The sequence below is a fragment of the Gadus morhua genome, chromosome 14, assembly GCF_902167405.1.
Source record: "Gadus morhua chromosome 14, gadMor3.0, whole genome shotgun sequence".
Classification (NCBI taxonomy): Eukaryota; Metazoa; Chordata; class Actinopteri; order Gadiformes; family Gadidae; genus Gadus; species Gadus morhua.
The window spans coordinates 24,940,860-24,965,647 of record NC_044061.1 but is presented as its reverse complement, the minus strand read 5'-3'; the positions used below and the strand labels follow the sequence as shown (position 1 = coordinate 24,965,647).

Genomic DNA, 24,788 nt, shown 5'->3' with positions numbered 1-24,788 from the left:
GCGCTGAGATGGCGAGCTGGTTGAGTGCGTTAAACGTCAACGCCGGGGCTTTTTAGGCATTGATCACATGTTTTGCATGTGCCATACTGGTGTGATATGGGAACTCCACCACCAGTTCCACTGTATTTGTAGGCGCATTATGTGTGTGAGGGAAAAGTGAAGGGTACTTTTCAGTGTGTGTGTTCGAGTCACTTGTCGGCGGAACAATGTGTTGATTGGTAGTATTGATCATACTGGGGTCATGGATGCTATCTAATGTGTCAACAAACAACTCTGTCATGGAGGTTCAAGAAGTTGAATCTTATTGTAGAAACTCCTGGTAATACTCTATGGCCTGTGTGATACTACGTAACGGAGATGGGTATATGATGGAAAAACACAGGGTTTCATCACTAGAAGCCCCGCACCGTCTTCTCGCGCTGTCTGAAATGTAAAGCGCACACTAGGAGGACCAGTGATGCGGTTGCCAGGAGCAACGCGGTGGTCCAGCTGGGATCTCTGCTCTGCTGCCTCTCCTCCGGGGTTATTGTAAAAGCAGCAAGGGAGAAACACTAAACTAAGTTGTATTTATTGATTATTGTATCAGATGTCTCAACGTCCTAGTTTGTGCTGTTATCTCGGTCTATGTGCAACCGTCAGCGCTTACGTTTTACCCTGGCCTGTTGGTGAAAATGTAATATCGGTCTAATGGCAGAAAATGCCTATGGCCAAAAGGCTGCAGTTCTGAGCCACAACCACTAGATAGAGCTATTGCCTTAACGCAGGGTGAGATATTGGCGTCAGATTAATGGAACATAAAACATCTATTAAAAAACATTAGGACCTTATTATTGAAAACCAATACATTTTGTTAAGTAGTTTAAATGTGTAGCTTTGCTGAAACATCATACTTACAAGTGATTAAAGGACCCCTCAAGACCTGTTGCGGTGGTTTGGCTGAGAGAGTGTAGTCTTAAGACCTTGGCTTGCTTGACTAAGAACCTTATTTTCTTATTTTGCCTTAATCTTTATTTTTTAAGTATTTGGTTTACTCTGTTATGGTACCAGGGTTGTTAATAGATGAAGATATTTGTATTTGTTCATCTCATCTGGACGTTCCGTTTTCTCAACTTATAAAAGCGTCTAATATATACAGCCCAGGGGTGATTCACACCAAGAAACAATGGACATCGTGGTCACAAAATTTTGGTAAAACCTAACGAGAGTGCATTCTACTATTGGAGTGAGCTGACCTGAGACCTCTTCCGGGGTGAACTCCAGAATCAAAACTAGAAAGTTCTCGAAGGAAGAGGACTCAGACCGGGTCACCATGCAGCAGATTAGGGCGTGGACGTACGAGACGGAGAACCCCTGGAGCGCGCGCGTCCTCGCGGCACTGCGGCACAACGTTTTGGCGTGCGTGCGCGTGTGGTCGGCCCGCGTTTCATGGAGAGGAAGATTAAAGCGTACCTCGGAGGGTCCCCTCCTGTGTTTGGGGGAGCGGCAAGGTCCTCTGAAGGGGCCTGCTCTCCAGCGGCGCCCCGGGGAGTCCAGGGTACCGCGCTCTAGGTTGGCGCTGGAAGGCCCCCCTGCTGAGCGGGGCGCAGACTGAGATGGGTCCTACTTGTTGGACATTCATTATCAAACTCTGTTTGCTCCTTTCATCTGCGGCTCGCTGCAGCACTAGACGTAAACTACAGAGGCACCTTGCAGCTTGACATCTCTTCATTCACTCTGTACCTTAAACAGCATGCTGCCACATCAAAGAGCCCGGGCTGTCTTTGATGTTACAAAAAGAAAAGGGCGCCAATGATCTGCTAAAAACCCATGCAACTTTCAGGAGCTGGCTTGGAGTCCTTCGCCGTCTCCAGAAGTCCGCACACAGCTTCCAGAAGTCCAGCCCACAGGTAAGCATGGAGAAGTTTAACTGGTTCAGACGATTCTTAGGACCAGAACTCCCGACTCTGGATCCCTGGTTTTGCGTGGAACGGATGAGTCTTCCACCCTTAAATCAGGAGTGTGTCGCCTGTGAAACAAAATTATCAAATGTGAAATGACATCTTCCGTCCTAGCTAAGACTGTAAATGCTTGCAGCCCTGATTGATTGAAGGTCATACCCATTAACTAAGGCCCGACCACAAACATTCAAGCGATAGTTCACACATGTTTTAAGCATGGCTTATCGCTATTCACACTACTTTATAATGTTTTCCGCGTAGCTAAACTGTCCAATGGCTCGTCCAATGACCTTGTCTACAATTAATGAATTCTGATTTTCCTGTTACCAAAGTGCAGCCAGGGACAGTCTTAAGGTTGCCTATACCATTCATGCTTTCGCCATATTGAAGTAAACTACTGTAGCATGATGGCTATGGGAATACTGTTTATCACTGTAAATAATTGAGGGTATAGCACATGGAAAAACTATTTAACAGCTGTCTTTAACACCGGTATACAGACATATGGAATACAACACAAAAACATACACACACACACACACACACACACACACACACAAATGTCTGTGCAAGAGCCCATCTGGCATCAATCTAAACCAGTTGTTTCTGCTTTTATCCAATGTTGCAGCAATTTGCGTTGTTCCTCTCTTTCTGTTTCATGTGTCTTTGGCATTCCTGCTTGCGGCAAATGTTAACAGCAAGTCTTGTGCATTAGGCAAGGAATTAAAATGGATTGTTTTCGGGGGAACGCTGATGCTGCGCTTAGTCCTAAACATCACAGGACTGGTGACGCACTGGAGTGTCGACAAACTCCCTCTGATGAAGTGTGAAATGATGATGATGACACAAACAGAAACCGTTTTAACAGAGACCAATGATTCATAGAAATGTTACTATCAACGAAGTAGATGGAGGAATCTATTTAATGCTTCTTGATCCAAACTATTTTCCTTTTTTTGGGGGATGTATCTGGGTACTTTCAGTCGTGATGGCATGTTTGCAGCAACGGGACCTTCTGGCCGAGCCAAAACATTGCCGGCCTTGAGCTGTTGACTGCTTTCCCATAGTAAACACCAGTTCACCACAGGGAGCCCGTTTGCCTACAGTTTATACAGTATCATGTCCGCGTGGCAAAAGGCAATCTGCAAGCAAACATAGCTGTGGAATAGCTGACATTTGACATCACAACACCTGCGGGTGCCACCGGAGGGGTGAGCAAGCTAATGATAGCTCTATTATCGCAGGGTTCACCTGACTCTAATGCCAACTGACTTGTAAGAGAGTCCTGTGTGAGGGTACATGAGAGGGAGGGAGAGGGGGTGGGCGGGTGTGGGGGCGGGTGTGGGGGGGGCGCAGGAAGTGGAGGCAGGATGGCTCCCTAATTATGCTGCTCCCTCACAGCTGAACTCGAGGCCTAGTGCTTTATCCTGATACCACTAGTACTGGCTCAAGTATCTTTGAAATAGTTTATCATAAGCCAGAGGCACTTCACCGTACCCTAAACTTTAAGCATAGAACAAACGCAAAGAAGGAGATACTCTTCAAAGATTTTCAAATATCAAACATTAATTGCAAAAACGTGTCTGGTGTGTGTTTACATAGTGTTGTTGTTTGAAGGAATGTTCATCTATTATTCATTTCCTAGTCTAGTGCTATGTCTATTTATATATTTTTGCACAATAAATTGTAGTGGCTTTGATTATGTTTAGAGTTATAAGATGTGTTTCATTTGGAAAAGTAATAACAGAGATTGTGTTGTTCTGCTCTAATTGTGTGACGTTAAAAGTATGTCAACATTTAAACATAATGAGAATATGTTTGCAATTTCTGCACAGATATGAGGAAATATGTTCTAATAGTCTAACAAACTAGGATATGTTCAGTTTTAACAGTAATCCGAGCACTGAACACAATCTATTTATGATGTGCAACTTTAGTTCACGTTTTTTTGGTCCACCAAAGAAGTGAGTCATAGTCCAAAATAAAGCAACTTGTTAACTCAACAAATAAATAAAATACAACGTCAAATAAATACATACAAAACTGCAAAAATCATACAAAAAGACATTACCCAGCCCTTGATGTGAAGGGCCTGCTTCAGGCTGTGTTTTATGATCCCGATGATAGGGAAAGGGCAAATGGGCTGAATCGCTATAAACTTCACCGCAGCAGTTTAATGTGATTGAGAGATTGTCCATGACAAGTCAATCCTAAACAATTGTCAATTTACCAGATATACTAAGTGAGTGGAGAGCAAATGTCGACCGAGGAAAGTGACATTTACTGCGAATGATTACTAGGTCAGCCGTATTGAACTCAAGCACTTTTGTCAGCTTGTTTCCAAATTCAGTGGACTTGACAATAATTGGAGTGCTTTATTTTTATCATTTTCCCCACACATAAAAGACCGCCATGCCCAATTAGCTCTAATGGTCTTTTTTCTCTGTCTCTTCATGCTCTTGTAGGCACAAGCCGGCACATTCGGATCATTTGCATTATCCAAAGTGAATCGGCTTTGAAGTTCTGAGAGACTGTAAGGAAAAGGAACCCTGCTTATCCTGCATGAAAACATTTTCAAAGCCCATCAATTCCCTGGAACAGATGTACATTATCATTGGATTTGCTTCTTCTTCCTCCCCTCCTGCTCCTGTATTTGTAATAGACTACCTCATGTCCTATGAGCTAGCATCTCCTCACTACAGAGGATCGCCCCCTGCTGGGCCAGCCCTTCCTCAAAGCACTCTGCCTATCTGCCCAAATCAAAGCCGAAATACCACGTTACGCCAGCCTTTAATTTCCCCGTATTTATATCAATATCGGTGAGAACGTGCTTTATTCATCATCAACAGGAGGAATGGTCTGTAACCCACCCTGTTATCCCAATAACGCAACATACAGTATTGAGGCCTGCCGAAGCCTTTGAAGAAGAATCTCTTATCAATCTGATCAACACATGAATCACTTCCAAGGAAAATTAACCCCTCGTCCTTGACTTCTCCTGAAGATTACATTTACATTCAGGGCATTTGGCAGACGCTTCTATCCAAAGTGACTTACAATAAGTATATTTTTCAGAAGAAAGAGAAACAACAATATACCGCTGTCGGTACGCTAAAATTATGTTCATAGAACCAAGTGCCAAGCACTAACAATCGCTAGGTCAACCCATTCCCTGATCCCATCACTACCTCGAGTCAACGATATACCCCGCTCTTTCAAACCTAAGTGATGCAGGTTTGCAGCAACAAATTGACCTCATTTACATGCTTCTACTTAGCCAGACACAACATCCACAACAACCGTGTGTTTACTAAAGAGCATAATTGTGAGTAATTAAAACAGCCTTCAGCCCCCCCCCCCCCTGAGTGGTGCAACCCTAGTGTTACCAACCATTCTGTCCCATGCCTCACTACAGCCACACCACAACCTTCACCTCTCCTCCAGTCTATCCTCTGAAAGCCCGCTAATCATTTACCCCTAGGTACTCAAAGATTTCCTATAGATCCCAGCGGAAATAGAAAATGCATCAATTACTCTTCAGCACACAGTGAAGGATGTTAACTGTAAGTAAAGGAGAAGCACGGCATATTTTATCCCTAAGTACCGCTGTGCTGTGTGCTAGCGTGGCTCCCATGGCTTGGCTGCCCGCTAGTTCTTTTTAGTGTAATGTGCATGCAGGGTCTCTGAAGGCCCGTCGCACAGTAATTGCTCATTGTAATTGCTGTAAAACAGTGGGAAGTGTTCTCTCATAAATAATGCATTCTCAGCTGGCACAGCAACATACTAACCCACTGGCCTCCACAGATTCCCCACTCCTGGACAGCAGCAGCGAAATTAATCAAGACCTCAGCGGTGGAGCAGGTGGTGCTGCTGAGAGAGGTGTTTTGGGAAAGCAGGATGGATGGAGGAAAGGACTTTGGTCTCTTTGGTCTTTTAACCTTGTTTACTTTATTCAAGCTCATATCGTATCACGGTTTAACAAATACTTAACATCCATGTGTGGACGGACAGATGGAAGAACGGTCGGCCGGACAGACAACAATATGCCTACTTTTAGTAGTCATGGGGGCCAGAGATTATGGTTGTTAAGACAGTCATTTAAAAGCAACGATCAAACGAGTATTGTCCATTTCTTAAAGTTAGTCGTAATGTTACGATGCAGTCGCAAACCAGACAAACCCAGGCGAGCGTTTGAAGTACGGCTCGTCGCTACTTTCTGGGTCCTGATGTGAGCCCACCGGGGTGTCGCGGCGTGACGGAAGCTTCCGCAAAGCTCAAAACGAATGAAGAGAAGTGGACACAATACCCGCCAGATGCCACGTGTGCACGAGATGAGGCGGCTTGTCACGGCGATCGCGGTATCACTGGCTTCCCGGGCACTTCTATTTAAAAATGCTGCATCTGAGACGGCCGGGGAGGAGACCACTCGGGGCTCTGGCCCGGACCCAGATAAGCTTCTGAGCCCAGGATGAAAGAGGGTGTGCATGTAGAGTGTGGCGTCGAGGAACAGCTGTGGGCAGGGAGATTCGGGAAGCTTCTGGGGCTCCATAGGTAGGAGGGATAGAATCTCAAATGCACACACACAATTCACGTGCACACACACACACATGCACGCACACATGCACGCACCCACACACACACTCTCATGCACGCGCATACACACAGAGATGCAGTTACCACACCAGGTCTCTTTGCATCATTGCCTAATTTGCAGATTACCTCATGGAATGGACTCTCACAAAGCTTCATCGTTTGAATGAGCAGACTTTCATTTTCAGCTCCATTATGCTGCTCAAACGCACAAGGCAGAGATAGTCGTGGAGCTTTGTCGTTTTGTCATGTATCCTTGGTTAGGGTGACACACTCACACACTCACACACATAGACCTACAGCAGACATACACAATTAAATTAGTATCCATTACATTTGACATACAAATGTATACGTTAATATATTTGTATGAAGGCCGATTTCTAATTGAAATGGCTGAGTATATATGGCTGAATCCTTAGAGCGATTTAGTGGGTGGACGGGCTTTCCACCTCAACATCAGCTATCGATTATGACCCAAACGTCATGGTCCACCACACCACCAAGTGATCAAGCTCCGTGTGTGACACATAAAAACGACAAAGAGGATCGTCGAGGGAAAGTGAAGCAGCAGCACTAACGAGATCAAAACAATAACCAAAAGGAAAGGGAAGTCAACACTCTACTGGCGGTTTGAATCGACCGACGCTGCAGAGAGGAGCACGTCGTTGAACCGGGACCACCCTGAGAGACCGGGCAGCCCTCCAAGTCCTCGTCTGTCCTCTAATTTATCCCCGCGACCGTTTCCGTGATCCCGGGTCAGGCGTGGGTGTCGACACCCAGGAGGCTTCGTGGGTGGGGGTAAAAAACGTTGACAAAAAGAGTTATAGTGCTGCGGAGCAGACGGAGAAACCGCCGTAAAAGCGGTGTGCGGTGGGGAAGGCTGCGGTATGTGAGGTGCAGCTGTGTTGCGGGGATACCCCCCCCCCCCCCCCCGGGGAAGGGGGCCGCTGGTTGACGGGGTCCCATGGGACGTCCCGTCTGCCTGGTGCCTCTGGATAAAAGACTGCAGCCTGCAGCTGTGAGCCCGCACCGCAGGGGGGGAGATCCAGGACAGGCCTGGCATTCACTGCATTCCCTGTGGGTCCAGAACACGCGGAATCCCACTAAACTGCCAGGCCACACTAACCTCTATTGTGGTATGTTCAGTTTGGACCGCCATGAGCAACTCGTTGTTGTTTTACTGCGGGCCCCAGTAGTGCTCAGGAATTCATTCCAACCGAATTTGTTTGGTACCGATCTGTAATTCACTCGTAATGGTTTGTTATCGGGCTTCTTAGACCGTTTCTTTCCGTCCCTCGGGTAGCTGAGAGCCAACGCTGGCAGCGCTAGAGACAAATACATCTTGTTGTGTAATGTGTGCGACGGTGGCCATGTGAAGCAGGGAGAAAGCAGTATGTGTGTACCTCCAGAAAACTGAATCTTTCCGATAACTTCCGAAGGCACAAGAAAGCACCAGGGTTCCACCGTGGTGTCGACACACCTGTGGTCACCGTTACACCACCTACACCCCCGGGCCTTTCACATCCACACCCACACCACAGCCATCCTCGGCCAGCCTATATATAGAGAGAGAGAGAGAGAGTTTATATATGCAGTTTGACCTCACATCGGGTCGCAGGAAGCCTCAAATCCCTCGTCAGGAACACAAGGATGTTGGCAGTGGTCGTATTTGACGGATGAAAGACGCGGACGGAACTGGGCACGCTATCCAAGGAAGGGAGAAGCCCGGGCAGAGAAGGGGGTAGAGACCGGGGAGAGACAGGTGAGGGGGAGAGAGGGGGGTAGTGATGGTGGCATAGACTGGGGTAGAGACAGGGAGAGAGACAGGGGCATAGAGGGGGAATATATACAGGGACAGAGACAGAGACAGAGAGGGGGGGGAGACAGGTAGAGAGGGGGATAGCGACAGGGGAGAGACAGGGGAGGGACGGGAGAGAGGGGGGTAGAGTCAGAGGTAGATACAGCGCCAGAAACAGGGGGAAGAGACAGAGACAGGGGAGTGAGTTATGGGTCTGGTGGTTGTGGGGAGGAGGCCACTACCGGTCACCCAGCACCAGCGGAGGAATGACAGCTGAAAGCCTCTGGTCCCCTCCAGGCGGTCCAAGTCACAGACACACAGGCTGGCCGGCTGGGCGCTAGGGGGGACACATGCTGCGCTGATAGAGCCCCTGACAGCTGGGGGACACGGCAGGTCCCACCGGGAGACACAGGTCATCTGAAGCCGGATGACAGCAGTGGGCCGAGAGGAGTGGGGCGGGGCCACAGAGGGGCAGGAGGCCCAGCTCGCTCTGATAGGTCGGTTGGCCGAGGCGCACCGACCAATCGTGGCGTCTGGAATAGGTCTTTCGTTTCAACGACGTGGGTTTGTTTTGGATGGTTGCTGGCGGTCAAGCTGGTGTTTTCATAGTTTTTTAGCTGGGTTTTACACACGTTTTATTGTTTTATTGGGCAGAGACGGTAAAGAATACAACCCGACATTTATTGGTTGTCCACAAGACCGTTTTGAGGTTGTAGATTTGCGTTCTACGGACCCTTTTAGATTTTTTCTACATTCAAAATTTCAATATCATTAATATTCAACCCTTAATAACTTTTTAATTAAATAAAACTGTCAAACGGGAAGTATCAAAATACATAATAGAGGCAAGAACTAACCACTGAGATCTTTAAAGAACAAAGTAATGAGTCTTATTTTCCAAGAATTAAATCCCTTTTTTTTTCGAATTTACTTTTTTTACTTTATCCTATGCTTATACTTTACTTTATGTTAGAGGAACTACACGTTAGCCTCTACAGTGAACCACCTATAAGCCGTTAGTGGAACAACCCGTTAGTCTACACACTGCGTAGACTAACTTGTAGTTCCACTAACGGCTTTTAGGTGGTTCACTGTCTGAAGTTCCACCATAAGCCGTTAGAGGAACTACATGTTAGTCCCTTCTTGTCTCATTTATCTTTAAACTCATAGATAGGAACATTGAGTTTTTAATAAATAAATTGCTTGAACACAGAATCTTCAAAATAAGTATTTTGTAAGAAGCGGTTTTACACTGTTCTAAACATGGCAATAAACAGGCCATCGTTTTAAACGTTTAGTCACACAGATTCTCAGTAAAGATGTAAACGCACACACAATGAACACAGATTTCAGAGTTGGGAGGCAGACCATATATTATTAAGTATTATAAGGCTATTCATCATGAATCCTAATGCAGAACACAAAGCCTAGCACATAACATCTTATATAAATAACCAGATTATAATACAAACATGTTTGATATATGCCTTTTGAAATATGCACTGCCAATGACACCCATGTATTTCACAAGGTGCTTTCCTTGTACTTAGCTTCCCTGTTCTTAGAATAAAAGTGCCATTGGTACAGAGTCCTGCTGTTACATAGAGAGCTGAACATTTGGGTATCATTACCGGCAGGCTGCGAAGTTAGTTCTAGTACAGCCATTGGACCATTTCTAGTCTGTAGTGGTCAGATTTTACTGTATCTACAACAATGACGATCATATGATGGGTTTTACAATATTCTTTTCAAAACAACACTGCTAGTGGTCTTACAAAATGTGACCTGTGTGAGAAATGAAAGCATAAAATTGTGAATACAAAAATGTTTCAATATTGTCACACTGTCAATAAAGCTTATCCATTTTTATAACAACTGTACATAACATATGTACAAAATATGTCAGCTACCAAATTAAAGGAACTTTTTAGCACTTATATACTGCAGATTGAGCTTGGCATTTCATCTTTACAAAAAAAAGTCATTTCAAAAGGATCATGTCGACATGGATTCAATGTCACCATAAAATTACAATTAGAGGTAGCAGCAGATTTGGGATTTCTCAAACAAAGAAAAAACTTTAATTTTCAGTTTCATTTTTGCTTTTCGGGGAATCTGGAGTCTTATCTATATAGTTTAGCTTCAACTCCTGTCTGACACACATCAAATACTACTGCACCTTTAAACTGGCTTCAAGTGGTTTTTCAACAGTGGCACAGGTATCAGAACACACGCAAACAGATTCCTTCACCTCATACATGCACACACATACTCTCACAGACACACACACACACACACAGCCACACACACATACACACACACACACACACACACACACAGAGCCACACACAAACCCTTACAAATAATTGTGCCCGCCAACATGCACACCAGCAGTCATAATGTCACACACAACACTCAAGACACACTGTGCCCATGTTCACTTAGTATATTCCTTCATATTAGTTATTCCTATATACAGTACATCAGTCTCTTCTTCATCTTCTCCTCCTCTTCCTCCTAATATTCCATCCGTTTCACACAACTTGACTCCTGGGTCAGAAATGATCATGTGTCTGTGCTCGAAGCGAACCGGGTCAGAACCAGATTGGGATCTGGTTCTGAACCAGACCTGGTTCTGGTTCTAAACCAGATTGGGATCTGGTTCTAGATTGGGATCTGGTTCTGGGCAGAGGAACGGGAGCCGTAAGGTCAGACGGTCTGCCAGGGTTCAGACTCTCAGTAGGCCACCGAAGTGCGATCCTCGGCCCCCTCCATTGGCAGTATGGTGTGAAATAATTACATATAAATATGCCCAAAGTCCACAGTGGACTTAACACTTAAAATGCACGCGTTGAAGATGAATTGTTTGATGGGTCGTATTGAAGCTTTGTGAGCTGCACGACCGAAACGTACCATCTAGCTTAGCTTCTCAGCATCGAGTCTCGGCTTCGATGAAGGAAGCACGTCTGCACCGAGTTTGTTAGAAAATAAATGTTTCAAAATATATATTATGTTGACAAAAACATATCACTTTCCACCCTGTAGCATTCGACACAGTTTGAGATATATTACAAAATTATTTAGAAACCGGAACAATACGACAAATCGGGCAAAATCATGAAACCGGAACGGATCCAGTAGACCTGAACGGGCCGTGACAGCGCTTCGGTGGTCTCCCCTTCCCAGCCTCCGCCCCCCCTGATAGGCTGCCTGAAGTGCCGCGCCCCTGGCCGCGTGAGGTCCAGACCACACCCCCCTCCCCAACACTGGATACCAGCATCCCCCGTCCCTGAGACCAGTCTGACCTCCCCAGGGCTCCTGCTGGTCTCCCTCCCCGACGGCGGCTCCAAGGCTCCACCTCCGCGGGGCCACTTGCTACAGTCCTGGCTGTCTATCACCGGACCCCTGGAGCTCGGCCAGGCCTCCGAGGGCGAGTGGCGACGACGAGGCCTCAGGACTGGTAGAAGTGGTGGTAGTGGTGGTGGTGTTCGTGGTGGTGGTGGTGCTCGTGCCGCTGCACCACCTGCCCCGGCCCCCCGTCGTAGAGCAGCACGCCGGGCACCTCCCTCGTCGGCTCCTTGTCCGGCGCGGTGGTGGCCCCCGGGGGGGCCCCCGGCACGCCGGGGCCCAGCGCGCGGTAGCCCTGGCTCTCCTTGGCCCGCTGCTTGTGCTTGCGGTAGGGGGCGGCGGCCTGGTGGGGCGGGGCCAGGCCGGACAGCGCCGGGGCGGGGGGCGTGCCGCGGCTCCTCAGGGCCCGCCCCCCAGCGCCGGGCTGGGCGGGGGGCGTGCGGCCCTGGGTCTTGGGGGAGCGGGGGCCGCCGTGCTTCCCCGGGTCCGGGCCCCGGAGCCGGGCGGGGCAGGGGCTCTCTGGGATGGCGGGCTCGGCGGCGGTCTGCGAGCGCCGGTGGTGGGGGGGGTAGGAGTGGCCGTTCTGGGGCTCGTGGGAGCGGGAGCGGGCCTGGTTGGTGGGCCGCGTCTGGGTGGGCTCGGGTTTGGGGGGCTCGGTGCTGGTGGCTGAGGAGGAGGAGAGACAGGCGTTAGAGTAAACCGCTTCTATCACTATTATTATTATTAAAGGTGACATATTATACCACCAGGTGTGAGTGTGATTAGCCCTTATCCTTCACACATCTAAGTGGACACACCCACCTATGATGTCAGATTTTCTAAACGGTTTGTAACGGCCAAGACTCTCACACCTGGTGGTATAATAGTCACCTTTATATGCAGTTCGTTGTACGAAACCAAAATCAAGTACTGTAAGAAACGGACGATCAGGCTCCAGTTTAGATTCCTACAATCCACCGTTCCCTCTGTCTGTGGACACTACAGTTATTCAAATCTACAGCGAGCAAACCAGAATAAAAAATACCCTCAGAACGCTATTACGCAAGAACCACTCGTTCCAGCTGCTCACTAATAACCCTCGGCTGGAAAGCCCTGTGGTGCCGCTGGCAGGCCCGTGCCCGTGGCCACCCCGTGTGTGAGCGCACACCCTTAACTCTTGCAGACAAGACGAGCAGGTCTCTGTTAGCACCGGACCAACAGGGGCACGCATTCAAATAATCACCCTGTCATCGCTGACAGGCGGATCAAGGCGGCTCCTTACAGAGAGCCGGCACTGTGGAGCGGCGTGGCCTGGAACACTTGACGTATTGTGGCTGCCCGGGCCCAGATGTTGGTTCTGGCCCGCCTCACAATGGGCTCGCAGTTCAGCCATTGGCTCTAGACAGGTGCTGCAGTAATTAGGGACCCTGGAGGATCATCAAAGAGCAGGCAGACTCTCCTTCGCTCTCTCTCTCTCTCTCTCTCTCTCTCTCTCTCTCTCTCTCTCTCTCTCTCTCTCTCTCTCTCTCTCTCTCTCTCTCTCTCTCTCTCTCTCTCTCTCTTTGCGCCGTCTCTTGTTTCTCTCTCTCTCTTTCTCTCTCCGTCTCTCTCTCTCTCTCTCTCTCTGCTCCGTCTCTCTCTCTCTCCGTCTCTTTGTCTCTCTCTTTCCCCTCTCTTCCTCCCTCTCCTTCCCTATCTCCCTCCCTCCTCTCTCTCTCTGCTCTGACTCTTTGGCCCAATCTCATTCCTTTGCTACATAGAAATCTCTCTTCCTCCCCCTCCCTCCCTCCCTCCCTCTCTCTCTCTCTCTCTCTCTGCTCTGACTCTTTGTCTCTCTGCTCTGACTCTCTCTTTGTCTCTCTGCTCTGACTCTCTCTTTGTCTCTCTGCTCTGATTCTTTGTCTCTCTGCTCTTTGTCTCTCTTTGTCTCTCTGCTCTTTGTCTCTCTTTGTCTCTCTGCTCTGACTCTCTCTCTCTGCTCTGACTCTCTCTCTCTCTCTCTCTCTCTCTCTCTCTCTCTCTCTCTCTCTCTCTCTCTCTCTCTCTCTCTCTCTCTCTCTCTCTCTCTCTCTCTCTCTCTCTCTCTCTCTCTCTCTCTCTCTCTCTCTCTCTCTCTCTCTCTCTCCCTCTCTCTCTCTCTCTCTCTCTCTCTCTCAGCCTAGGGATCCACTCACCGGTCCCGAAGCGTGAGGTGTAGTTCTCGATGCCAGCCAGGTCCAGGTAGTGGTTCCTCCGCTCCAGGTTCTCGTCCACGCTGTGCGGCCGGCAGGGCGCCCGGCCGGGCTGGGCTGCCGGGGCAGCGGGCTGGGCATGGTGGTCCGAGTGCTTGCGCCTGTGGGCGTTGAGGGGCGCGGCGGTTCTGGTGAGGCGGCAACGCTGGCCGGCCGTGTGCTCGCTGAGCCGCACGATGAGCGCGCCGGGGAGGGACGGGCGGGCGCAGCAGCCGCCGCCCGTGACGGCCCGTCTGTGGGACAAAAGAGGGAGAGAACGTCAGGATTTGTCGTTTTTATTTTTTTAAGCGGAAAAAAACAAGCCTGGGAATCAAAGGGGGGATTTCATTTCATTTTATGAGCGCAGAGTTCTCTTAAATGTGTTGGGGGTTGGTTTCCAGTAATGACTGTAACTCTTTCTTGTTTAAACAACTCCCTCGTGCTTCGTAATCGATTTGATTACACGTACGTTCCCAGTGCTCGAGGAACATGAGGCCTCGTGGAGGTCATGTCCTTTGGACCTCCACTCTGAGTGGATCACGCTGAAGGAGAACTTGCCTTATGAGAGCTCTGGACTTCTTGTCTTCACTCTTGGGGTCTTCTATACACTTGTCGCTTTTCGGTCGTGTGTGGGACATTTCTGTGTGTGTGAGGAGGAGAGAGAGAGAGAGAGAAGGGGGTTGAGGGAGAGAGCGGGAGAGAGAGAAGGCCATTATCAAAGAGTGCTCCACAGAGCAGCCACACTGAACACATTAACACAGTCTCACAAGCCTCACAAGAACCTTTGTTCTTGGGCTTTTACTTTGAAGATCTATAGGCGAGGAAAAAACAACAATGCTTCATTTATTCTATTTTTCACTCCAGGTCTCGCATGACACTGGAGTGAGAAAGAATGAGAAAGCGAGAGTAAGAAAACCGAGCCACAGCAACACAAATAGTTTATTAAGTGTGCGAGATCTGAGGTGGTTTGAAATTAGCATGAAGAGATCCAGACGCATTTCAAAGCCAGCGCCGTTTGAATCAGTGTGTGGATATGAATAGCCAAAACAAAAGGAGGCAAACCCGCCAATATACTCCTATTAAAAAAGAAAACCCGTAAAAAATAAAATATATATATAACCTTTATATATAACCCCTTTTTACCCCCTTGTTTACCGAGCCTTCAGTTTGAAAGCTTAAGTTGAACATAAGCTATATTTCGCTGACAGCTCCGAGCGAGAGGGTGGTGGGGCGGGCGAGAAGAGGGTGAGGAACGGCAACTTTGGTGAAAAGAAAAGTGGCTGTTATCAGAAAAGACTCGAGTCATCTCTCAAGGTTTCTTTCTGCGTTTTTGAAGACGAGAGTTGTGGGGGGTGGTGGCGGGGTTCGGGGTGTGTGTGTGTGTGTGTGTGTGAGTGTGTGTGAGAGTGAGTGTGTGAGTGTGTGTGAGTGAGTGTGTGTGTTTGGAAGGGGGGTGGGGGGGGGCGGTGTCTCTCACGGCACTGTCACTCCCGCCATCATTAAAAATGAACCCCATTGAGCGGCAGGAAGGAGGCGGTGGCGGCGTCGAAGAAAGCCCTTGACGGGCCTAAAGCAGCCGCCTTCATGCGTGACAATAAACACAACTAAGGGCTGGGCTGACGGCGGCTGACACACGGGAGGGAAGCTCTCACCGCGCTCCCTCTTATTCTGTCTCATCCCTCCCTCCCCTATCATCCCTCCCTTCTCATCCCCCTCATCACTCCCTTCTCTCATTCCTCCCCTCCTCTCTCATCCCTCCCCCCCTCTCTCATCTGTCCCTCATCCCTCCCCCTCTGTCATCCCTCCCCCTCTCTCATCCGTCCCCCCTCTCTCATCCCTCCCCCTCCTCTCTCATCCCTCCCCTCTCATTCCTCCCCTCCTCTCTCATCCCTCCCGCCTCTCTCATCTGTCCCCCCCTCTCTCATCCCTCCCCTCCCCTCTTATCCCTTCCCTCCCTCTCTCATCCGTCCCCCCCCCTCTCTCATCTGTCCCCTCTCATCCCTCCCCTCTCATCCCTCCCCCTTCCCAACCGATGCTGCTTCTGAACCTGCCACACCCCTTCCCTCTACCCTGGCCCCACCCGGCCCCACCCGGCCACACCTGGCTCTGCCCACCTTTAACTGTACCAGCCTGCCCACAGCTCCTCCAGCGCTGGCTGGGGTCCGGGGCCACGGACAGCTTGACCCGCAGGGTCTTGCTGCTGCTGGGGGAGTGGTTGACCGATGAGTCCACCACCTCGTAGATGGTGTGAAGCAGGCTGGTGATGTCCTGGAGAGAGAGAGAGAGGGAGAGGGAGAGGGAGAGAGACAGAGACAGAGAGAGAGAGAGAGAGAGAGAGAGAGAGAGAGAGAGAGAGAGAGAGAGAGAGAGAGAGAGCGAGAGAGACAAAGACAGAGCAGACAGGGAGAGACGGAGAGAGAGAGACAGAGACAGAGACAGAGACAGAGACAGAGACAGAGACAGAGACAGAGAGACAGACAGAGCAGACAGGGAGAGAGGGAGAGAGAGAGACACAGAGAGAGAGACAGAGAGAGAGACAGAGAGACAAAGACAGAGCAGACAGGGAGAGAGGGAGAGCATAGAGAGTCAGAAATGGAAGCTGAATTAAACGAAGACTTCACCGGCAGCATGCTACTGAAGTAGGAGGTAACCGGTCTCTTTGAGGTTCATTTTAGTGTTTATCGAGTTCGTTTTAACAACTTTTTTCCATTTAATTGAGTGTTTTTATATATTTTGATACTGCTATTGAGAAGTTTTTCCGGAAAGTAGGCCTGCGATAAGAACTCCTAGGGTGTGATATCCTTCCAGACATTGACAGGATATCCACCCTTACACACATATGGAACACAAATAGATAAATGAACCCAGCATCCTTCATCTTTGCTCTTTCAGGAGAACAGACTGAACAGACAAAACTTGGGTATTCCCGCTCTCTCCCCCCTGCCCCCCCCCAGCCCCCCCCCCAAGTTTTAAGTGTGAGTGATCAGATCCCCCCACATTTTGTCACTGAACTCGCTCCTGCTATGACTCTACAACCCAGTCGTTCAGGACTCCAGTGAACAACAAACCCACGTCAGCCTTGTAAGTTTGTCGTTCCGAGAGCGCAGATCAGAAGGGGCTGGTAAAGGGAAGTTATGAATTCATAAAAGCAAATGTCTTGGAGGGAACAGAGGGGATGAGGCAGATGTCAGGCGGGCTCTGTTAACGCTGCCTCTTTGTGTTCAGACCCATCACTCAAAAAGGCACACACACACACAGATACAAATAAATCCTATGATATATATCTTATGTGCCTAGAGATCCCCCCCAGGAAGAGCAGCAGGAAGTTGCCATAGAAAGGGGGCGCCCTGATTGGCCTCCCCCCCCCCCCATCCTCCCCCCTGTAACCCCGATTCTGGGGGAGCGGGGAAAGAGCAGGAATGGATGGGTGTCAGAGGTATGCATGCGTGCGATGACCATCCGCACTCGCGAAAAGAGTGAAAAAAAGCAAGCGCACACATGTGCACCGACATTCCCTTCCATGGTTCAGTGTGGAAGGGCCTGTTGCTTGGGGCCATGGTTAGGGCCTCTAGCCTGGGGCCAGTACAGGGGAGGGAGAAGGGAGCAGACAGAGGACAGACGAGATGAATCAGGGCCGGGGGGGGGACGCGGTGGTAAAAGGGGGAGACACACCGTTTAATTTAACGGACGCTGGGGGAAACCGCAGCGGCAGACCCACGGATGGACGACACGGTATGTGCGTTTAAGAGGAGGAAACAGAGGCACCGAGGGGAGGGTGGAACTCAGACGAGCAGCGCTCCAACTCGGCAGACGTGGAGGGGAAATGTGAGTTGAGGAATGAGACCGAAATGAACAAAAGACTGTCAGAGGTATTTTTACATTTAAATGGCAAATTCAAGTAGGTCATATATTCATGCCACAAAGCACTCGCTATAGGCATTGGCTGGGTATGAATTGTTTAACATGAGTGTACAATTACATTTTGTTCAAGTTTGGTTCTGTACAATATCAAACATTGGATGTGATTCATTTAGCCTCACACAAATTACAATATGATTGGTTTGATGGGCTGGTACAGGCAGTTACAATATGAGTGCAATTCACAAGTAAACGTCCGTCGTTAGGGTTTTTCCACATCGGACGGTAGCAAAAGTAATTCCACAAGAGCTCTTTTTACGGCAAAAAAAACCCTTCACTCACAAAATCACCCCCAAAATCTTTCTGGAATAAGCTTGAGCTGTTTTCTTTACATTCTTTCTTCCGAGGCCAAAGATAAACATTCAAACGCGTAATTTCCTGTGTGTGCTATTCTGGATCCGAACATAAAGGATGATTATGTGTTCTCCTGGGACTAGTGCCACATGCCGTTTTCAGACATGTATGTCGCGTAAAAAAGAAACATACTTTCTGGCTGATTTTCCCCCACCTCCCACCGCCCGAGTGTCTGAAGTTATTTTTTTTTGTTATTCTGTGCATCAAGCTTCCTGGTTTACTTTGGAGCCCCGGGTGTACAAAGGAAAGAACGCTGGCAGAACCCTAGCAGAGTGAGGGCCGCTCACATCTCTTAACTACTCTAGAAGTAAGCGCTTTAGAAAGGTCTCAGATTGCTACCCTGTCTGACGAACCACCAGGGAACCATTATGTCTTTAGTCCCAACAAACCAGAAGGAAACCATTATGTCTTTAGTCCCAACAAACCAGAAGGAAACCATTGTGACTATAGTCCCCACAAACCAGAAGGAAACCATTTTGACTATAGTCCCAAGAAACCAGAAGGAAACCGTTATGACTATAGTCCCCACAAACCAGCAGGTAACATTCAGATCTATGGTCCCCACAAACCACAAGGAAACCATTACGTCTTTAGTCCTCACAAACCACCAGGTAACATTATGTCTATAGTCCTCACAAACCACCAGATAACCATTATGTCTAGTCCCCACAAACCAGCAGGTATCCCTCAAATCAATATTTAATTCATCACTTGATTGCTTGCCTAGTTTAAGTTGGACATTAAATATATTAATTATAATAAAGACCTCATTGTGTGAAGTGAAGTTGGCCTGAAAGTGGGATGTTTCTTACCTCTCTAGTGACCTTGCCATTGTTGTCAAAGTCGTACAGGGTGAAGGTCCACTCCTGCCTGCTGTCCTCCTCAACGGACACAGCACACTCCAACTCCTACACACAAACAAGATTATCAACACTAGGGAGTGTGTGTGTCTCTGGTTGTGTGTGTGTGTGTGTGTGTAAATGTGTGTGTAAATGTGTGTGTACATGCGTGTGTACATGCGTGTGTACATGTCTGTCTGTCTGTCTGTCTGTCTGTCTGTCTGTCTGTCTGTCTGTCTGTCTGTCTGTCTGTCTGTCTGTGTGTGTTTGTGAGATGGGGGTGGCGGGGGGGAGGGGGTAAGGTAGTAAGTGTCATCATCTAAGTCGACTCTCACTTCAAACTGGAGCTGTTTGTGGGGCCCAGCGGGGGGGCGGCTGTCCTTCTCCTGAATCTTCTCCACACAGCAGCTGTCTGGCTTCTCCGGGGGTAGAGCCACTGCACACAGAAACACACACACACACACACACACACACACACACAAACACACACCAACACACACACCCACACACAGGAACACACGCACACACACACACACACATACAGCAACACACACACACACACAAACACAGGAACACACACACACACACACACACACACAGGGTAAGATAAAAGGGAGAGCCCCAGGATGAATGCGGTCGTGACCTGGGGACGTTACTTAACTTAAAGTGCTCTTTGTAGTGCTGCGCTTAGATGTTTCAAACCATCATTATCATCTTCTCCCGGTGTCATTACATTAGTTTGAATCTTTCTCTCACCAATTTAGGACCATTCGCGGCTTTCACTTTTATGACTTGTGACTAACACTTATAAAACATATTAAAGTCTATTTATGTCTTTCGCTTATTTAAAGTATGTGTCTGATGCAGGGAGGATTACCTTAAACTACAGATTAGTGAGGATGTATTTAAAATAATGGATCTGTTTAGCGATTCAAACAAATGCATACAAATTAAAAGGGACTATTATTGAATCAACAGTTTTAACAGGAAAAACATTGCCTACCCACATCCCAATTCATACACAAACTTCATTCCCCAAGAAGAATTATGTTCCAATAACACAATATCAACTTTATTCATCTTTTCAGTTCAGCCCAAGAACACAAATGTGTCGTAAAATACAAACTAATGAAACAGTCATGCTATTTTTTGGTTCGCTAACCACATTATAGGCGCTGCAGGGTTGAAAGGGCGAAGAATAATGTCAAACATTGAGCAGAATGACATAACATGCAAACACCATGACAGGATATTAAATGCCACTCCAGGAAAAATGGCTTTGCGGGGCCGGGCGAGCCGACATCAAAGGCCTCACGCCTGGCCCCTCAGTCTGGGCCCCGCTGCAGCTGAACCCATAACCGTGATGAATGGCCCTCTCTCACTCTGCATTACCTCTCTACCCCAACGCAACAGACGGGAGAGGAAGCCCTGGGCTTGTTCCTCGGCACCTCTGTGAACCGCAGAAACCACATGCACTGCTTTTAAAAAATAACACGCATGCTAATCGATGGCTCCCCTGGTAAAACTGAAGGATTGCCCTGTGCGGTGGTGGTTGTCAACCGTGGACACAGAGTCTCTTTGAATTCACGTGTGTTTGTGGAAGACCCCCCAGAGTGGCTGCCGGGGTAGGGGAGGGGCCGGCACCACAAGTTCCGAGCACTGACCTAGTTGCCGTTAAGATTGCGATCAGCCCTGAGGTCCCCCTGTAAACTCTGTTCAGCGACGCAAAACAATACGAGACCGCCTACCGAGCCAGACCCTCCACGCGCACCTCTTCCTACTTCGGTTTAGTCCAAGACCCAAGGGGGGTTAGGGATGAGGGAGGTGGGGTTCTGATTTGGTACGGTAGCTACCAGCAGGCTTGAAACACACCGCAGACGATGTCAGGTTTCATTCAATACACCGCAAGTCTGTCTGCCTCTCCAATCACAAGAACCACCCTCGCCTCATCGGTGGAGACCAGAGGGGGTTGAGTGTGCGAGCAAAATGGGGTTTGCATGGTGATATGTGTGCACCAACACACACCCGAGCCCAGCCTCCACCCCCACCCAACCCACCACCCAACCCACCACCCAAACCCCCTCCCGCTACACTTTGAAGTTTAATTCTCAAACCTTTTGGAAGAGGATCAGACCGGCTGTAAAACAGAATCGCTAATTAATTAAGCCAAGTCAAATCCGAAACACTGTTTGTTGTGCTCGCCAACTGAGCAGACACAACAGCCCCAATTTCTTTCCTCCTGATCCAAAACAGATCAAAGCAGACCTGTCCTATCCCTGGGTGGAGGCAAATGCCAGAAAATGAAAGGCCCCGTCCCAGGGAGCTTTTACCAACTTTTTGGATCGCACCGTTGAACGGGACCCCGTCGTTTGATCATCACTGGAGGCGCTCAGAGGAGGACAGCGTGTGCGTGTGCGTGTGTGTGTGTGTGTGTGTGTGTGTGTGTGTGTGTGTGTGTGTGTGTGTCCTGTAGCATGCTCAATATGCTAGTGAGATGCCTATCGCCAGGGCTAATGAAATGCCGGGAGGAGAAACAGTAATCTAGCATCTCCCTCCTCCCCCTGTTCGCTGACATTCCCATCACAGACATAAGCCCGCTTTATGAGAGGAACCGCCGTCAGGGGATTGGCTGGATTTCAGATCTGAAGGGAGGTGGGGGCGGGGCCAGGCAGGGGCGGGGCCAGCCATAGCCAGCTCATTGTGTGTGAGCGGGGGCTGTTCCAATAGGGCCTCATTGAGACCAGCAGGCGAGTAGATGAGACACACACACACACACACACACACGCACACACAGATACACGCATGCACACACACACATACGCACACACATACTCGCACTCACACACAAAGGCCATCATAATGAACGGCGGCCAAGCTCTTTGATATGCTTAAGGCAGAGACACAGACCAGATCAAGAACAATGATCTGTTTCAATTCCAGAAATAACTAGACTGATAACTACATTGGAAACGATATGAGGTAATCTATCTGTCTACTCACGTAGCCAGAGAGCACTCGCCACTTTGTGGTAAGATTTAACGTCTGAAGACAGACCGTTAAAATTCCCTTTCTGGATCCGGCGACCAGATCGGCGTCTAGCCTGCTGATTGGATGGTTTCACCTCCCAGAACCCGCCCACCACATTCTCCAGCCAATGCAACGCCTGGTGTAGAACCAGGAAGCAAGGCACCTCTGGCATTTTATTGCTTCACTACAGAACTGAAATGCTTCCAGCCAACCGCGTCTGCAGCTTTATTAGGCAATGTTAACATTTATAGCATGATGGAGGTTGAAGGAAAACATTCCATTCTGGGGAATCTGAGAAATGGAGTCAATTTAACAGCTTAATGACCTTGTTTGAAGTATTGGCAAGGTTGCCAGCAGAATTTGGCAAACGTTATCATTTTGTTTAGATGTCCGTGGTGTTATGTACATATTGAAAGATTCATGTGTAAGGTTAATGTTAAAAGTTTACGATGGTAACTCTAAAAGGCGTGTGGATGTTTTGGTCTCTTTATCTAGTGATAAAAAATGTTCACGAGTTTAGCCAGAAAAGGTCTTGGTTGTACCTGGTTATCCAGTTTAAGAGAATATTAAGCTTAATATCAAACTGAATTTAAATGAGGGTCATATGATACATGAAAGCGATGGGGAGAGTCAAGCATCTGGAGAAAAAAAACAAGTAATTTGATGTTCATTTCTGCTTTTTTTACGCTCTTTTAATCCTCACAAACTTCCTTTGGAACTTCCCCTGAAGCCCTTTAGGAAGGCTTTTATGTGCACTCGGTCATGTAATATATCGCTCCACTTACCCTCTCTGTTTTCTCAATTTTTTTAATGCTCTCTTTTCTAGATCTAAAAAAAACGATGGAATGTTTAACCGCACTGCACTGCATTGTATTGAGATCGTTAGCAGACCAGCATCTATTTGAGACATGAGTTATTGATTCATGTGTCAGAGGAAATGATAGATGATACAAATGCCTGGTGTAAAGATATATCCATTTCAAATAAAGAGGTGTAGCGCTGGGGAGTGGGTGGGAGGGAGAGAGGGAAGGAATGAGAGAGGGAGGGAGAGAGGGAGGGGGAGATTAGGAAAGAGGGATGGAGAGGTTGGGAGGGACAGACAGGGAGGGAGGTTGGGAGAGAGAGAGAGAGAGAGAGAGAGAGAGAGAGAAATAAGAGACATAAGGAGAAGGAGAGCAAGAGCAAGAGAGACAGAGGGAGAGAGTTGAGAGGGGAGGTTGGGAAACAGGGGGGGAGGCTGGCTGGATGGGAGTGAGCGAGAGGGAGGGAGTGAGCGAGAGGGAGGGAAACGGCCTAACCACCACGGTACAGGTCTGGGCTGAGGTACAGGAGGTGGGGCTGATGCAGTGCGTGAGGTTGGGCTGCCTGATAAACTCTCTGGGTCGGTCCCAGCCCACGAGTGTTTGGAGTACACTATCTGTGGTTCAAGAGCTGCGCAGGCGGCTTACCTTCTAAACGGTAGTGTTCATCGCTGATCCCTTCTGCACAGGACTCATCCATAGAGTCCTGGAGGGAGGAGAGGAGAGGAGAGGAGAGGGGAGGGGAGGGGAGGGGAAGGGAGAGGGGTGAGGGAGAGGTGAGAGAGGGAGGCAAAAGTATGAGTCAGCCATACAGTGAGGAAACACTTGAATGAATGACATAGAGACGAGAAACTTTGTTGGGTGGAAACTGGAGGTGCGATCCGACGTTAGTAGGAGAGGTTTGTTACCATCACCATGAGTAGTTTAAATATGTATAACACGCCGTGGAAAGTTAAAGATAAAATGAGTTTCTGAGACAGAAACGGAGAGGGTGAAACTTGGATCACGGAAAATAAGGATCTGCCCCCCAACGGAAGAACCCCCTCCATTCTGCTCGTCAGTTTCTGTCTCATCGCAGGCGAGTACCGACTCATTGATAGGCTTTCCTTTCCCTGCTGTGCTCACCCAAGCACACACACACACACACGCACGCACGCACAGGAAGATACAAACACACACACACACACACACACAATCACACTCGCACACTTACACTCACGCAAACACTCACACACACAGGCACTTACACACGTTTATACACACAGGCACACTCAGACACACACATTCCTACACACACTAATCACACACACACGCACACACACATGCAGACGCACACTCTCATGCTCATGCACGCACCCTTACACATGCACACACTCTCATTCACATGCACTCACACTTACACATGCGCACACGCACACATTTTCACTGTCACACACACAGACACCCTCATACACACGCACACACTCCCACACACACACACTTGGCAGCCGTGCCTCCGAGTGAATACCACACAGGGGGGGGGGGGGGGGGGGGGATACGGGGGGAGCCACGGAGCTCCGGGCTCGTCGGTGGAAAAGTGGGTCTCAGGTATCACTCTGGCACCACATCACGAGGACCCGTAACCATTACTCTCAGGCACACAGAGAGGCACCTGCACGCACGCACGGCCGCAACGGGCCCCGGACAGCCACACACCCGATGGTCGCGCACACACACTCAGTCACAAGGAAATGTGCACACATAAACACCCCACCACACTGGCGTAAAATACAGACCGCTGAACGGGTTTGACAACGAGAGCGGAGATGTAACAGCCGATCAGCCGGAGTGATGCTTGACTGCTTCGCAATGTTTCCTCTCGTTACAGATTCAGACTTCGCTGGCTCACTGACCGACTGACTGACTGCTTCGCTGGCTGACTGACTGACCTTCTGGCTGACTGGCTGGCTAGCTGGCTGAGTGATTGACAGACTGGCTGACTGGCT

The 24,788-nt window shown here is 48.8% G+C and overlaps 1 protein-coding gene across 1 annotated transcript in view; it reads right to left on the bottom strand.

Moving 5' to 3' along the window:
- Nucleotides 1-9,675: 9,675 nt before the first annotated feature.
- nkd1 (NKD inhibitor of WNT signaling pathway 1) overlaps nt 9,676-24,788 on the bottom strand; it is a 36,358-nt gene continuing 21,245 nt past the window's right edge. Inside the window, exons 4-10 of the mRNA XM_030377484.1 lie at nt 23,452-23,509; nt 19,312-19,412; nt 18,950-19,045; nt 15,980-16,133; nt 14,424-14,505; nt 13,830-14,119; nt 9,676-12,342 (exon numbers count right to left, since the gene is read on the bottom strand). Of these exons, the coding sequence (XP_030233344.1) occupies nt 11,780-12,342; nt 13,830-14,119; nt 14,424-14,505; nt 15,980-16,133; nt 18,950-19,045; nt 19,312-19,412; nt 23,452-23,509 (1,344 nt within the window). The 3' untranslated portion in view covers nt 9,676-11,779. The remainder of the gene's footprint in view (nt 12,343-13,829; nt 14,120-14,423; nt 14,506-15,979; nt 16,134-18,949; nt 19,046-19,311; nt 19,413-23,451; nt 23,510-24,788) is intronic.